The 15,145-nt window shown below is 59.0% G+C and overlaps 5 protein-coding genes across 5 annotated transcripts; 2 read left to right on the plus strand and 3 right to left on the minus strand.

Moving 5' to 3' along the window:
• Window positions 1–161: 161 nt before the first annotated feature.
• Window positions 162–4,160, plus strand: PSEUBRA_002479 (Nucleoporin; the record flags this gene model as incomplete). The annotated part of the gene is made up of 1 exon (XM_016435609.1): window positions 162–4,160. One exon carries the CDS (start codon window positions 162–164, stop codon window positions 4,158–4,160), a length of 3,999 nt encoding a protein of 1,332 aa, XP_016293069.1.
• Window positions 4,161–4,435: 275 nt separating this feature from the next.
• On the minus strand, window positions 4,436–5,671 carry PSEUBRA_002480 (Dehydrogenase, E1 component; the record flags this gene model as incomplete). Its single annotated transcript, XM_016435625.1, has 1 exon — window positions 4,436–5,671. One exon carries the CDS (start codon window positions 5,669–5,671, stop codon window positions 4,436–4,438), a length of 1,236 nt encoding a protein of 411 aa, XP_016293070.1.
• A 1,728-nt stretch (window positions 5,672–7,399) lies between these two features.
• On the plus strand, window positions 7,400–7,906 carry PSEUBRA_002481 (uncharacterized protein; the record flags this gene model as incomplete). The annotated part of the gene is made up of 2 exons (XM_016435608.1): window positions 7,400–7,567; window positions 7,844–7,906. The coding sequence occupies 2 exons, from the start codon at window positions 7,400–7,402 to the stop codon at window positions 7,904–7,906; spliced, it is 231 nt and encodes a 76-aa protein (XP_016293071.1).
• A 391-nt stretch (window positions 7,907–8,297) lies between these two features.
• On the minus strand, window positions 8,298–11,411 carry PSEUBRA_002482 (Zinc finger, ZZ-type; the record flags this gene model as incomplete). The annotated part of the gene is made up of 1 exon (XM_016435623.1): window positions 8,298–11,411. The coding sequence occupies one exon, from the start codon at window positions 11,409–11,411 to the stop codon at window positions 8,298–8,300; it is 3,114 nt and encodes a 1,037-aa protein (XP_016293072.1).
• Window positions 11,412–12,098: 687 nt separating this feature from the next.
• PSEUBRA_002483 (Alkaline phosphatase D-related) lies at window positions 12,099–14,606 on the minus strand (the record flags this gene model as incomplete). Its single annotated transcript, XM_016435616.1, has 1 exon — window positions 12,099–14,606. One exon carries the CDS (start codon window positions 14,604–14,606, stop codon window positions 12,099–12,101), a length of 2,508 nt encoding a protein of 835 aa, XP_016293073.1.
• Between the last annotated feature and the right edge of the window lie 539 nt (window positions 14,607–15,145).

Below are 15,145 nucleotides of genomic sequence, written 5' to 3' on the forward strand. Positions count from 1 at the left end.
CACCACACACAAACATCTCATTGCTTGCTCAGCATCGCGGTCGTCCACCCGAGCTCAGCAAAAGCGTAAGCGTTCCAGCCAGAAAGGGCTGTGCTCATTGGACTTTCGCCCAGGAGGAAACGGACCAACCTTCACTTCGGCATCCGCTATCCTGGCCCACCATGGCTGCTGAGCCGTACTCGCTCGAGTCCCTGCGTGAAGCAGAGGCAACGTTCCGACGATGCGAACAGGGTAGAATCGCACTCCCTGAGGTCAAGCAGAGGACCCCGCAGCGCGACGCACCGTATCAACAGCACCGTCTCGATCCATGGGTCGGCTTTGACAAGTCCAGGACGCTTCCCATCCCACCAGATGTGTTTACAGGCATCAAGAGCGCAAGCCCGACCGCGACGCAGTCTCTGTTCCCATCCATACGTAGAGCGTGCATCACCGTCGACAACAAGGTCTACCTGTGGTCCTACCTCGAAGGCCAAGCTGCTTTCGAGTTCTACTGTGTCCCCGAGGACCAAGTTGTCATCGCTGCGAGCGTCGTACCAGTCCGAGCCGGCGTCTTCGCCGACATTGTCACCCATGTGCTCGTGCTCAGTATCGGCGCCTCGGTCCGAGAGGGCAAATACGTCAAGGTCTTGGGCCTGTCCTACACGCAGAACGGCGACCAGTCCAAAGTCGAGGTGCTGGAGGCCGGCATGAACGCCAACACCAATGGCGTGGTCCTCGACAACCTCACTGGTACCGACGGCGGCCGCATCTTTGCGACGGGCTCCGACAACTGCCTCTATGAACTCGTGTACCAGAGAAATGAGGGCTGGTTCACAAATAAGTGCTACTTGCGCAACATCACCAATCCTCGCCTTTCCAATCTCCTTCCCACCTTCGTCAAGGCCGAGAAGAAGCTTCTCAGCATCACCGTCGACAACGTTCGCCAGCTCGTCTACACCCTTCGACAGGGCGACTTGATTGAGGTCTTCAGCCTACCATCCAAGGACTCCTCATCAGCACCAGAACGACGCGGACAGACCATCGGCACGTCAGGGCAGCAGGGCACACCACACGCAAGGCACGATGTTGGCTCGATCGTCTGGATTGGTCCCGTGGAACGCGAGGCACGATACAATGTCGTTTTACTTGCTGTCACCGATCGTGGCTACCGCATCTTCTTGGACAACTTCCAGGGTCGTTCCGAACCCGCCATCACCGTACGAGCTCCACCGGCACTGCAACAGCCTCCTGGAGTTGCTTCTACTTCTGGCCCCGGCAATTATCTGCAACAACAGCAACAACAACAGCAGCAAGTCGCACAGCAGCAGCAAATCACCCGAGCAGTCTCTTCGGTCTTCTACGCAGGCGATGTGTTTATGGTGGGCTTCAACTACAACAGCCTCCCCTGTCAGATCTGCTGCATCACTCCTGCGCTCAACGCAAACAGCACCACCACTGGCCCATCCGAAAAGGCCACCTTCATCGATCTCGAACTCGCTTTCAGCACACCTGTCTTTGCCGAGGCGCCTCCCTCCCGTCCTCTGCCACCGATCACCGAGAACGGCGAGCTGGTGCGCCCAACATACGCGCAGTGCCTGAGACCACCACGCAGCTTCCTCGTGCTGGACAACAACGGACTCACCGAGCTCGTGGAGCGTCGGCCCGTCGACACGCTGCGAGGCCTGCTCGAATCGGGTGCTGCCGTCAACAGCGCAGCCATGATGCAATTCTTTGGCTCCTTCGGCTCGATCGAAGCCTGCGAGACCGCCCTCGCTATCGCGGCGCACAATTCGCAGGTAGCGGCTCCCCGCGTCACGATCGGCTCGTCGGGCGGAGTTCCCGCCGGCCTTGCCCAGACCGTGTCGGAGGAGGCGGTCGCCCTAGCGTCTCGCGTCTTCTTCAGCCAATATGGCTCTTGGCCTGCCGACACGACCGTCTCTGCTGCTCTGTCCACACCGAGAACGTCCCGTCACGATGGCCTTGCCCTTTACATCGCCTGCATTCTCAAACGTGTCTGGGATCGCGGTATCATGCCCCCTGAGCCAGCTAAGCCAGGTTCCAAGCCAGCCATCACCGCCACGTCCAGCACCGCGCTCACCACATACCGCCCTGCCGGCGCAGCTGCCGCTCCCTCCAGTGGCTCAAAGCTGCCACTTCGCAAAGAAGACCTCGAAGAGACGCTGCAGGACCTGGTCCCGCTCCAGGACTTCATGCAGAAGAGCGGCAAACTCTTCGGTCTCGGCGGCACCTCTGCTGCCAACCGCAGCTTCATCAACGGCGTCGGCTACGACCAGGAGCGCGCAGCCAAGCTCGACCAGGAGAGCTTCAGCCGTCTCAAAGCGCTCGTTTCGAGAGCAACGGAAGCGACCAACTTCATGCTCTTCCTCATCGATCACGGTCTCAAGCCCCTGATCGACGCATGCTCGGCGGAGGCCAAGGGTGTTCTTGCGAATCTGCGCTTTGGTCAGCTGATCACCTCGGACGAAGGCAAACGTGCATCCAAGGAGCTGGTCACGGCTCTCATCGAGGCTCGCATCGGTGCCCAGGTCAGCATCGACGCTGTAGCCAACCTGCTGCAGGACCGCTGCGGCAGCTTCTGCTCCGCCGACGACGTGCGACAGTACAAAGCAACCGAATGCATCCGTCGAGCGAAAGAGACGCGCTCCGAGCAGGACAAGATGGAAAACCTGCGCATGAGCCAGAAGCTCCTCGCCAAGGGAGCCAGTCAGCTCTCGGTCGAAAAGCTTCGAGGCATTTGCGAAGACTATCGCGCGCTCGGTTACGCTACGGGAGCCATCGAGTTGGCGCTCCAGTGTGCAGCCGAATGGGACCCTGCCGGTATCGCCGCCTCCTACCTCGCCGAAGGCAGTCCTGACGGACCCGAGCATCGCGCCCGTCGCGAACTCGCCGATCGCGTCCAACAAGCCTACCAGCTGGTCTTCGAAACCCTCCAGCAACTCGACGAGCGTCTCGATGCAGCCTACAACCTCGACGCAGACGAAGCGTCCGTCCGTCTTACCATCAGTACGCGGGACAAAGCGCGAACGGAAGCCTACTCTCGCGCCGAGTCCTCTTCGGACCCTTTCTTCCACGAGTCGCTGTACACGTGGTTGATCGAGCGACGCATGACAGATCAGCTTCTGTCGATGCGCACGCCCTACCTCGAGGGTTTCCTTCTGAAGCGACCGACGGGTGCGAAGAGTGGGGATGTGGAGTTCCAACGCACGCTGCGGAATTTGTTGTGGCAGCTATACGTGCGACACGGGGAGTACTTTGCAGCTGCGCAGGTGTTGGATGCGTTGGCGCACTCGAAGGAGTTCCCCATGGATCTGCGGGAGAGGATCGAGTACCTGGCGTTGGCGGTGGGCAATGCCAAGAGTGTGTCGCCGTCGATGGCCAATGATGTGGTGACGTTTCTTGGGCAGGCGGAGGACTCGTTGGAGGTGGCCCAGATTCAAGCGAGGATCTTGCAGTCGCTCCAGCAGCTTAGTCCGGATGAGATGGACGAGGAGAGGAGTGGGTTGCTGGGTGACTCGGTGGAGTGGCTGAACGAGGAGCTGCTCGATTTGAGTAGTCTGTACAAGCACATTGCGGAGCCGTTTGAGCTGTTGGAGGAGCAGTTGGCGATGATTGCTTCGGCGGAATTGAATGACGGTGCTGTGGTGGATCAGATCTGGACCGCGCTGATCGGCAAACACGGCAACGGGACGGAGGGGTACAAGGCGATCTCGACGCTGGTGGTGGAGCTGTTTGCGCGGTTGCGCAGCGACGTGGCGTGTCCGGTGGATGGCGTGCTGGACCACCTGTTGCGGTATGCGTTGGAGCGGAAGGAGGTGCCGCAGGGATGGGCGGGGCAGACGCTGCTCTCAGCTACCGGGACGCCCGAGCTCGTACTGGACATTCTCGAGGCTGCGCTGGTGACGAGTCCCGCACCGTGGAATACGGAGGGCGGGCAGGCTTTCCTGCAGGCCGAAATGGCTGAGTTTGCGAGGACCTGGGTCGAGCTGTCCACCACCTCGGGGGGCAAGCTTGCTGGATTGGGTGGCGAAGTGGGCCCACTCAGCGGCGTTCAGGTGCAGAGGCTCAACTCGCTGCTCAACGGACTGATCGGCAAGGCCAGCGGAGGATCCACAGCAGAGACCGCAAGATCCGCACTGGATCTGCTCAAGCTTTACTATTAGCGCACCGCACGCTCGAATGATCATCCGCTTCAATCGACTTCCGTGACGCTGCTCACACTGTGTGGTTCTACAAACGTGCTTGAGAGGCGGGACTGACTGCGAACGGTGTGGTCTTGTTCTAGCGTGCTCGATCTGCATTTACGCTTCAATCAGCCGGGTGCGCAAAGCGAAATGCGGCTAGTCTCAATCCGAAACGAGCACAGTCTGATATCACAGGTGAAAACCAACTTTCAATATGAGCAAGGAGATGTTACAAACGAGAGTGTAGCTGGCGCTTAACGGTAGCGGTGAATCTCGGTCCTGTCACGGCCGCGCTGCCAATCGGGTTCGGTGCCGGGGTAGTAGATGTCGTCCCAGAGGGTCGATTCTTTGGGTTCGGGGCTCTGCTTGGCCTCCTCGACGGCCTGGTCGACCTCCTCCTTGGCGGCCTTGTCGATCTTCTTGAGCTGGGCTTCCTCGACGACGCCCCAATCGAGGAGACGCGTCTTGAGGCCCTGGATGGGGTCGGAGCTGGAACGCATGGTTTGGATCTCGTCGCGAGTGCGGTAGGTTGTGCCCGGGTCGGAGAGGGAGTGACCACCGTAGCGGTAGGTGACGAGTTCCATGAGCAAGGGGCCGTTGCCGCCGAGGGTGAATTCCGAGGCGTGCTTGGTAGCGGCTGCGACGGCGAGGACGTCCATGGCGTTGACCTGAAGACCGGGGATCACGTCACCACGAGTGTAGTAGGCCGTATTCATCGACGATCGCTCCGCGGAGGTGCCCATGCCGTACTTGTTGTTCTCGCAAACGAAAACAGCGGGGAGATTCCACAGCTTGGCCATGTTGTACGCCTCGAAGACCTGACCCTGGTTGGAGGCGCCGTCGCCGTACATGGCGAAGGTGGCGTCGTTGGTGTTGAGGTACTGCTGAGCAAAGGCGATACCGGCCCCCACGGGCACCTGAGCACCGACGATACCGTTACCACCAAAGAAGGTCGGGGTGAACATGTGCATGGATCCACCCTTGCCCTTGGAGATACCGGCCTCGCGACCGAACAGCTCGGCGATGACGCTCTTGATCGAACCACCCTTCTGGACGGTGAAGGGGTGGCAGCGGTAAGCGGTGATGAGCTTGTCGGAAGGCTTCATGCCGGCCTCCATGCCCACGGCGACGGCCTCCTGACCGATGGCCAAGTGGCAGAATCCGCGGATGAGCTTCTGCTTGTACAGCTGGTCGGCGGCCATCTCCATTCTTCGCATCTTGACCATCTCCTCGTAGAGGTGGACGAGCTCATCCTTGGAGGTTTCCCACTCGAGCTTGGGAACATCGAACTTGTAGCCCTTGAACGAGTCCTCGTTGAGGTCGACCGTGAACTTTTCGGAGCGCGACTCGGGGAGGTCCTGCTTGGGACGCGAGGCCTCGGCGGTGAGCTGGACGAAGCGCGAAGAGGAGGGGATGGCGTTGCGCGAGTAGGCGGGAAGGCTCTTGGCCTTGCCCGCGGTGCGGAGGAGGTTGCGCGAGAAGGACGACATTGTGATCAGTGTGACAAGCGCCCAAGGACGGATGAAGGGAGGGAAGGAGAAGTAGATGGTGTTGGTTCACACCACCTGCCAAAAAAGGGTGGCTCTGCGTTGTGCCTGTCCTTTTTGGAAATTTGACCGTTGGATTTTTCTTCTCGACAGCAACGCAGCGCGCACAGCTCTCTTATTTTCTCTCTTTCTCGCCGACATTTGACCGACGAAATTCGGTTGGAATTTGGTGCGTCTCGTCTCGTATCGATCCATCCCTCAGTCCGTGCTCTGTGCTCGCGTGTTGCTGTTCCGTGTTTGCGGAAAGATCCCGCTGCTGACGGGCGAGCATTTCGCCGAGCTGGCTCCGTGCTTTGGGCTGGCATCGATATCGTCCTCCAAGCATCTACCCTGCCCTTTTGACGACGCGTTGTCCTTCGCCATCACTCAGACTGACACATCAGGGCGGCGAATGAAACATGAGTCTGATGATTCACTCATAGGACAACAACGAGCAGCGGTCGTGTCAGATGCAAAGGAGGAAGGAGGATGCAGCGACGATGTGAGCGGCCAGCAGCCATGACAGTTGAGAGAAGTTGGGGTTTCTCGCCCCAACTCTGAACCGCGGCGCGATCTTATGATTTGTTAGAGCAGAGTCCATCTGTCTCGATCACCTTCTTCACTCTAACAGCCCCAGATTTTTGATCTCTGCAGGCTGCGGAACGAGAATTTTTTGTTGCAACAAAAAGCTCGTTCGAGCCTTGCATCTTCTCTTCTCTGTCCAACACCACCATTCCGACCTCCTCTTCAACAATGTCATCGTAGCAGCAGCTCACCCACTCGCGACTCGCGACTTGCAATTTGTCCACGACAGCATGTGTCCGACTGTGATCCCCTGAACCATCCGCCAACCCGCCAACACCCGCAGCACCACCCTCGACCCCCATCACCAGCTCGCCCTTCGTTTCACCTGCCACCATTCCGTGAACCGTCTCCTCAAAAGAAAAAGAACAATTCCCCCTCATACACATGATGATTACCAAATACATAGAGTCAAGCACGGTCTGGTCGTGGTCCCAACGTGGAAGCGTACCATCTGGCGATAACCTATTTTTGTTTCCTTCTGAACTCTTGGAGGGGGGTTCGTATGTTCTTCTTCCTTTTGGGACGACGGTTTGCAATGGGAAGAGGTCGATGATGGGGGATTTTGGCTGCTGGGGATCGAGGGCGGAAGGTCTGGGTGTTGGGCGAGACGGCGTCGATGATGCTTGCGCATCGTGTGAGCCGGCTACGTCTTCACTTGAGCATGCCTTTGAGTTCTGATCCGTTTGCAATACATCAATGTTCTCAGCGAGTCATTCTGCCACAGTGATGTTCGTGCGAGGTGCGTCTGAGTTGGCTGAACGGCAGATCAAGGCCTAAGAAAAGCTTGAGACGAATGCGAGATCTGCAAGGACGAGGAAGAGGAGGAGGCTAAAAAATCCCTTCCGATGTGCGACCGCTCACTCACAAACATTTCTACAAATTCGAGTCGGAACCGAGCCCGGCTGCCCAATTCGACATCAGAATCGCGCTCCCACCATCCCCCCTCCCTTCCTCACCTTTCACCATTGCTTCTCCGCATCAACCTCACCGTAAGCTTCCGCGCCACCCACCTTACACCCGAGTCAATCACCCGCTGACACGTACACCGCAATATCTGTCCAACACGGATCCCACGCACCCTTCCATTCTCGCAGACGCAGAGCAAAGATGGCGGGAAACACAGCCGGCGCCTCCTCCTCAAGATGGTACCGACCCATGCCCGGGTTTGCCCCGCACCAGCCGGCGTTCAAGCACCGCTGGGGAGCTAAGCTGCTCGGTGCGACAATGTGGTTCTGGATCTTCTACCGCGCTAAGAACGATGGTGCTGTTCTCTTGGTGAGTGTTTCGATCTTGCGAGGGAGCTTTCGTGGAGGAGACGAATGGTCTAGATAGGCCAGGAGTAGCAGACGGGGACGAGATTGGACAGGGTATATAGGCAGCGCATGTATCGCGGAGGAAGACTCGGAGCGAAGATCGCTGTTAGGATCGACCGGCACAGGATGCCGAACCAGAGCCCGCTCAACGAACGAACTAAGAACAAATACTGACCAGCTCTCCTCTCCCTCTCGCCTCATCCAACTCCTCTGTTGGTTTCTCATTGACGCAACACAGGGCTTGAAACATCCCTGGGACGGTCACCACGGCCACGACGAGCACCACGACGAACACCACTGATGGGTTCAACACTACAGACTCAGTTACTCATATATGCAATCCGTTCAAGCTACCTCTGCTTCTCGTGACTTTGGGTCTGTGCAAAGGTGTCATGTTGGCGCGATTGGATGCGGTGAGAAGCGAAAGGTGTCACCTTGACATGAGGTCGCAGGGTCGAAAGATGGCATGTCGAAGTGGACTGAAGTGTACGCCGCCGATAGAGTCCAGCGACTGCCTTCCGAGATCTGATGCTGTCCAGTCTCGCACGTCGATAACCCCTCCTGCACGTTCGATGATCACGGCTCACATCACAGTTCCTCCCTCAGCATCACACCCAAAGCAAGCAAGAAAGACAGAAATCAAATTGAATCATACACAACCCAAATCCTCAGCTAACACTCCCTCTTTAGTCTCAACCGATCTGGGCAAAGTTGCCCCCGGTCGGCTGCATCCCGGCGCCAACGTTGGCCTCCCTCACCACGGGACCTTGCTGGCTTAACCCGTTCGCCGCACTACTAGCCTGCACCACCTCCTGTCCACTCACCTTCTCCGGTGCCCTTGCCGCCTTGGCCAACAACTCATTGACCAGCGCCAGCTGCTTCTGCACCGCCAACCGGTCGGCGTACAGCTGTCTGCGTCCTGCTTCCACCGACCGGCGTTCCGCCTCGAGCAGCGACTCGAGCTCTTCAAACTGCGACATTTTGAGTTCGAGCTTGCGCAGTTGCGCCTCGATGACTTGGCCGACGAGACGCTGACACTCGCGCTCTTCGAACGAGGCGAGGACGTGCGCTTTGGCGGCGGCCGCGCCGAGCGCGATGGCTGCCGCCCGCTCGACGGCGTTGCGTGGAACCGCACCCTTCTTGGCCACAGCCGAATCGGTCGTCTTGGCAGCATCGCCATCGACATCCATAGCGTCCCCGTTGGTGTGCGTCGCATCGCCGTTCTCGGTGCCGGCAGCAGCAGCATCGCCACTCTTCTCCTGTCGCTTGCGCAGGTTGTCCGTCAACTCACCAAGCGCGCTCTGCGCCGCCGCCGCTGCGACCGCCGGGTTGACCGCGCTAGCCAGGAACGCCACCACGCTCATCACCGGGTTGTCCGCCTGAGCGAAGGGGACGATAGGCTTGCCGAGCTTGTCCACCTGATCGCGCCGGGCGTACTGCAACGGTCCCAAATCCGCCTGCGACGCTCCGTCGAGGAAGTTGTCTTCGATGGGAAGCTGGATGAACTTGGTGATGCACTGCTCGCGGCTTCGCGTGCCGACGTGGTTAGAAACGGCCGACCAGTCGTCGTCGAACATCTCGAGGCCTTCAAGCAGACGGAGAGTTTCGGCGTCCGTCCAGTCGTCCTGTGCGCCAGAGGCGCCGCCAGTGACGCCACCGGTCTGTTTGAGGATGGAGTCCTCCATGCGGACAAAGTCGCCAGAGTACATGGAGCTGGGGAAGCGACCCTCGAGGTAGCACGAGGGGCAGAGGGAGTAGTTCTTGGCCTTGATGCTGTGGTAGCGCACACGGGTGCAGTCGGTGCCGCACGTGTCGCACGTGTAGCGGGGCGCACCGCCGGCACCACCGGCCACGGCGGCGTCGGCTTGAGCGGCGAGCGAGTTGGCCTCAGCGAGGTCGATGGGCTTGGAGCCCTTCATGGTCGACTGGAAGATGGTCTTGCGCAGCTCGAGGTTCATGTCGGGCTTGTCGGCGCCAGCTGCACCGCCGGCGGTGGCGGCGGCAGCGGGGTTGTCAGCCGTAGCCGAGGTGGTCAAGTTGACGCGAGCGCCGGGGTGAAGCGGCTGCAGACCACGAGGCGTGTCGACGAGCACACGGAAGTGGCCCGTAAAGGGGGGACCCAGCGTAGCCGGTCGAGTCTCGGGGTCGATCTGGTAGTTGATGAGGCCCCACTGCTCGAGGAACGCATGCACCCTCATGATAGCGCACACATCTCCGGCCAAGTTCCTTCGGCAAGCGGTGAAGGTGAGGTACTCGCTCGGGTTGAGGCGGTACGTGTTGATCATGAAGTCACGGTAGTCCTTGTAGATGCTCGGCGTCTTGCTGCGGTTCTTGTGGTTGAAGAATTCGGGCAACGATCGCTTCTCGATGGCGTTGATGGTCGACATGTCGAACCACGTCGAGTAGGATGGGATGATGACTTCTTGCGTCTGCGAAGCGAGGTACTTTTTGGCGATCTCCTCAGCACGGATGCGCTGCTGTTCGACAGCGGCTGCATCGGGCTGGATGACAGGTGCGTTGGCATCCGCAGTGGCTTCGGTGGGCTCCTCGACAGCAGCATCAGCCATGGTAGCATCGGCGTCGCCAGCTGGCCTGACGGTGGGCTGTTCGCCCTCGAGCTTGGTCGGACCGGCTGACTCGGGCGGCAGGTTGCCAAGCACACCGCTGGGCACAGGCTCGTTTTCGTACTTTTTGCCGGGGATAGGCTGCGCGCCCGAAAGGTCGATGGGGATGGCACCGACGGGACGAGCAGCGACAAGCAGCTTGATTCGCTTGCCCATCGACTCTGCAGCAGCCGAAGCCGAAGAAGCGTCAGCGATCTCCTCAGGCAGCCCGCGCTTCTTACCCTTGCCAGCAACAGCAGAAACACCTTCCGCGTCAGCAGCATCAGTGGCAGCCTCGAGCGCATCTTCCTGCTCGTAGTCTTCTGCGTTCATGAGCTCGTTGAATCGAACACTGTCACGCAGCCACTTGGCGCCCAACTTCCAGGGCAGACGCTTCTCGGGCGCCGGGTCGGGATCAGCAAAGTCGGCAGCAGGCAGCCAGGTGTCATACGAGTCGGGTCGGTACCAGACGTGGATGAGAGCACGGCCTGATCTCGATGCGATGGTCCTGAAGTACTCTTCCGAGCTGGATGAAGACTCGCCGACCTTGGGTGAGGACGGGGGTGTGACCTCGGAAGGGTAGAGAACATGAGATGCGGACGCAACATCATCGGACCACTTGCACTCGAGCTGTTCGGCCATCTGCTTGAGTGAGGATGCCTCTGCCTCGGTGATGGATGGCGAAGCTGCAATGATTGGGCGCTCCAAAGCTCCTGCTTGGGACAGCTGCTGACGGACGTGTGCGACGAGCTGAACGTTGTCGGCCTTTTGGGTGGGATCAGAGAAGTTCCAGGTGGTTTTGCCCTTGGTTGCGAGATATGCAAGCGCCTCCTGCAGCAGCAGACGAAGATGGCTGGACTCGGGCGCGACGGTCGAGGTGCTCTGCTGGGATGAAGTCGGAAGGAAGAGCTCTGCGGGGATGCGGACGGGGTGTCGCGCTTGTGTCGTGGATGCGGAAGGGTCGGCGGGACGAGGCGCGTTGACACCGAGCGACTCCTCCTGGAAGGCCTGCAATTCGTAGGAGAGGTCTGCGAGGTCGGACGCGGAGAGCAACCCGGATTTCGAAGGGATGGCGCTGGCATCGACGCCCTGCTGAGCGAGCGCGCTCTTGATGGGCTCGACGTAGGACTCGAGTGCCTGCAGCAAGAGCGGATCCGTGCGCAGCTGAGGGTCGGGGTGACCCGTGAGGTTGAGCGTCGACATGTTTGAGAGCCGCAACGAGGTTGTGCGACTGCGCCTGGAGTTGTTGAGGCTACTGCGACAGTGCTATCGAGCTGCGACGATGTCTGTTGGTCGAGGACTTGTTTGCAGCCGACGCGTGAACCAACAGTGTCGGAACTAGCCAAAATTCGGCTCAACAAAGAACGATTGCAGACGGGTTCCGACGGCGCTGAGTGTGCGAGTAGCCGAAGATACGTCGATGAAACTGCGAGGTGGTGACAGTGTTGAGGATGCGAATGGTGATCAGAAGGTTGACGAGGGATAGAAAGCAAGAGAGAGCGCTCGCTTCAACTCTCTCCGTCTTGGTGCCGTGTTGAAGGGGCGCGCCTTCTTCTCACTCTGCTCGTGCTCAATCTGCGCCCGATTCGGCCTGGCCTAGCTGAATACAAATTCCATCCGCTCTCGTTCAAGCCTTTTCCCCAAGCACATTTCAATTCAATTGACGGCTCAGTCCATTTGCACGCGTCGAGCCTGTCGCGAGGCAGAAAATCCCAGAGTGTGAGATCCCAAGTCTGTCCTCGAGCCTGGCAAGCTCACCTGAGCTGCTCACGATGAATCATAAGATCCGACACGTACCAAGTCATGGTCGAACAAGTTAAGCACATATGAAAGGCATATCATACAAATACACACTGACCTGACATGCGTAGCCTCGGGCGACGCTGTGTCTCATGCCTTGTAGAAAAAGTCAAAGCGGAAGCCCAACGACTCCAAGAGGTTGCGCACCAGACCGCCCACCCCACCCTGCGACTTGCGCAGCGATTTGCCCACGTACGTCGTCTTCCACGCCTCCTTGCCGTCGATCTGCACCGAAACCCTCACTACAGGCTTGTACGGGTCGCGCGCATCCACCTCGAACTCGGTCCACTTGTAGTTCCCGTCGGGCAGATACTTGAGCAGCTTGTCGACGCCCGTCTTGCCGTCGCCGTGGTCTTGGGAGAGCGTGCGGACGGGGAGGTAGAACATGCTCAGCGGGCTGGTGCTGAACTCGGTGATCGTATCTAGCACGCTTACGGCAGCAAACTCGTGTCGGTCGCCAGAGAGGACGATCACGTTGGGAACGTATCGGAGCACTTCGGCGATTTCGAGGCGTTCCGTGTTGTACGCCGCCCAGCTGTCTTTCTGCCCGTCGACATCGAGCTCCCCGCCCCATAAGGTGTTGAAGGGGACCGAGCTGACGACAAATTTGAATGCGGCAGTCTCGTTGACCGCAGAGAGCCATCGGTACAGATCCTCCTTCTGACGGTAGCCGAGCATCGTCTTGTCCTCGTCGTCGTCTGCGGTGTGATGCGTGCGGTGTCGACGCGTGTCCATCACGAAGAAGGCGGCGGATTCGCCGTACTGGAACGTATAGTAGTTCTCCCCCGCCTCGAGCGGCTCCGGGTTGACATCGCCAATGTACTCCTTCCAAGCCGTGTTGGCTGAAGGGTAGGCGGCGATCTCTTCGTCGTTCTCGTCCTTGCCCGACCAATTGTTGATCACCTCGTGGTCGTCGTAGATCCCAATGACGGGGACGTGCTTGAAGAAGCGGCGGAAGCTCTTGGATGCGAAGAGGTTGCGGTACAGCTTGCGGTACGCGCCGGTCTCAGCTCCTCCGTAGTGAGGCACGTCGGCGTAGATCGAGTCACCGAGCTGCAAAAGGAAGCGGATCGAGGGATGCGACTCTCGCCCAGCAACGGTCCGCTTGTAGAGCAGATCAAAGCCGGGAATGCGGTTGCGCTCGGTGATACCGCCCTCCTCAGTGCCAATGCCAATCAGCCTCAAAATCCAGTTCCAGCCCCAGAATTGTGCTGGGTGGTAAGGGAAGTCGGGCTTGACGCACGAAGTTGAGGCGAAAGTAAAGTGGTTCGGATCTTCGAGCGGGTTGCTCTCTTCGACTGGCTCGCCCTCCAAGCTTTTGTTGAGGTCGATATTTCGCGATCCCAGGCTCTGCGACTGCATGTACGAGCTGAGCCTTGGGTCAGGCCAAGTGGTGAAGAAGTTGCGTCGGCTAATGTCGTCGTTGGCGACAAACTTCTCGATGACCCGCACCTCGTCCGAGTTGTCCACGTGCTCGGGCTGGAATTGCGACAGACCCCACTCGTACGTGGTCGAAGGCCAAAGTTCATCGATGAAGGCCGTGGCAGTCCAGTCATTCTCCGGACGTAGCGTGATGAGGGGACCGTTGAGCCAAAGGCTGTCGTGGTTGGCGAGGTACTGCTTGCCGTAGACTCGCGACGCTGAAAGGAATGCGTTGTCGCCCTGCGTAGCGTTGATGGCGCGTCGGTACTTGACCAGCAGCTCGATGGGCTGAGCGTGATTCTCGAGCTGTTCCGCTGCGGTGCGAAGGGCCGGATCGGTGGTGAGACTGTTCAAGGCGCTGGTGAGGGGTGAAGCCATGGCAGGCGATGCTTCGGGTGCGCCTGCAAGCTCAGGTGGTGGGTAGCGGATGTGGATCTTGGCGTAGGTCGGACCCAAAGCGCCGGTGCGAGCGAAAGAGAGGTTGTAGTCCCAGTGCGACGGAAAGAGGTAGGGCGAGAGGAAGCTGTCCAGGAAGATGGCAAAGGCGAGCGTATGAGCCAATACGATGTAGAAGTTGAGGCGTGTGGATCGAGTCGAGGTGCCAAAGACGATCGCTTTGAGCAGGTCCAGTGGCGAGGTACGACGCAGCTTGGCGTTCTCAGCCGCATGAGCTGTCGAAGTGGACGATGATGTAGATGTAGGAGCAGCCTTGGCGCCTTTGGCAACTTCCGCATACGAGACGGAAGAAGATGCGGCCTTGGTGGGCGTGCCGCCATTCTGATCCTTGGTCTTGTTCTCGACCGGCTTCGCGGTGGGTTTTGTCTGTATCTTTGAGTCGGTGACCTCGACCTTGTCGGCCAGCTGCTGAAGATCACGAGCCCCCTTCTTGGCGAGATGTGCGCTGATGGCACTGCGAATGGTGTAGTCGCAATATACGGATGTCAGGACGTACACGGCATACAAGGTGGGGATGACCGGGTAGGCGAGAGAGGTCGGGATCCATCGCAAGAAGACGTAGACGGCAAACTTGAAGAGTATCGACGAGGCGGCCTGGATGATGCTTGCCACACCTCCAGAAGGTGCGTGGAAGTGCAGGGAGGTCAGGATTGATGCGGGTTCGTGCGTGCGATGGTCCTTTTCTGAGCTGGCCGCGCCGGGCTCTTGCTTTGGCGGCATGACGTCGAGCTTGATGTCGCTGGCCTCGAAGCGCAGTCGAACGAATGACGAGGATGCGATAGGTAGATGGTGGCAGGACGAGTGGATAGGAAAGCGGAAAGGCTGTGTGCAAGGGGTCTGTGCTTTGTGTGGAGGAGGAGCGGAAAAAAAGTCGCTTCTTCCTCGGTCACGTAGCGCGTTTTCCGCACTCGGAGCTCTCTATCCTTTGTGATGATCACCAATCACTGGGTCGGAGGCGCTCCTACGAAGGACGAAGCGTCAGAACCTTGCGGATTGCTCCCTGAGACGATGTTCAGCCACACTGAGTCATCTCAAGACTGAGAGCAGCGCAGCCAGTTCGAAGGCCAAGCCGCATATTGGAATGTGTGTGTGTTTGTCTCAGTCAGCATTCCCGATCCGCACTCTGCCTCCCGATCGGTCAGAAGCGGCTATCAATTTTGGCCTCGGATAACGCACGGAGTCACCCTCGAGTCAATCAACGCTTTCAATTTTGACATTTCAAGAAGATCTTCCTACGCTCCTCTCACATCTTCGCCTTT

This window comes from Kalmanozyma brasiliensis (genome assembly GCF_000497045.1).
Source record: "Kalmanozyma brasiliensis GHG001 unplaced genomic scaffold PSEUBRA_SCAF19, whole genome shotgun sequence".
Taxonomy (NCBI): Eukaryota; Fungi; Basidiomycota; class Ustilaginomycetes; order Ustilaginales; genus Kalmanozyma; species Kalmanozyma brasiliensis.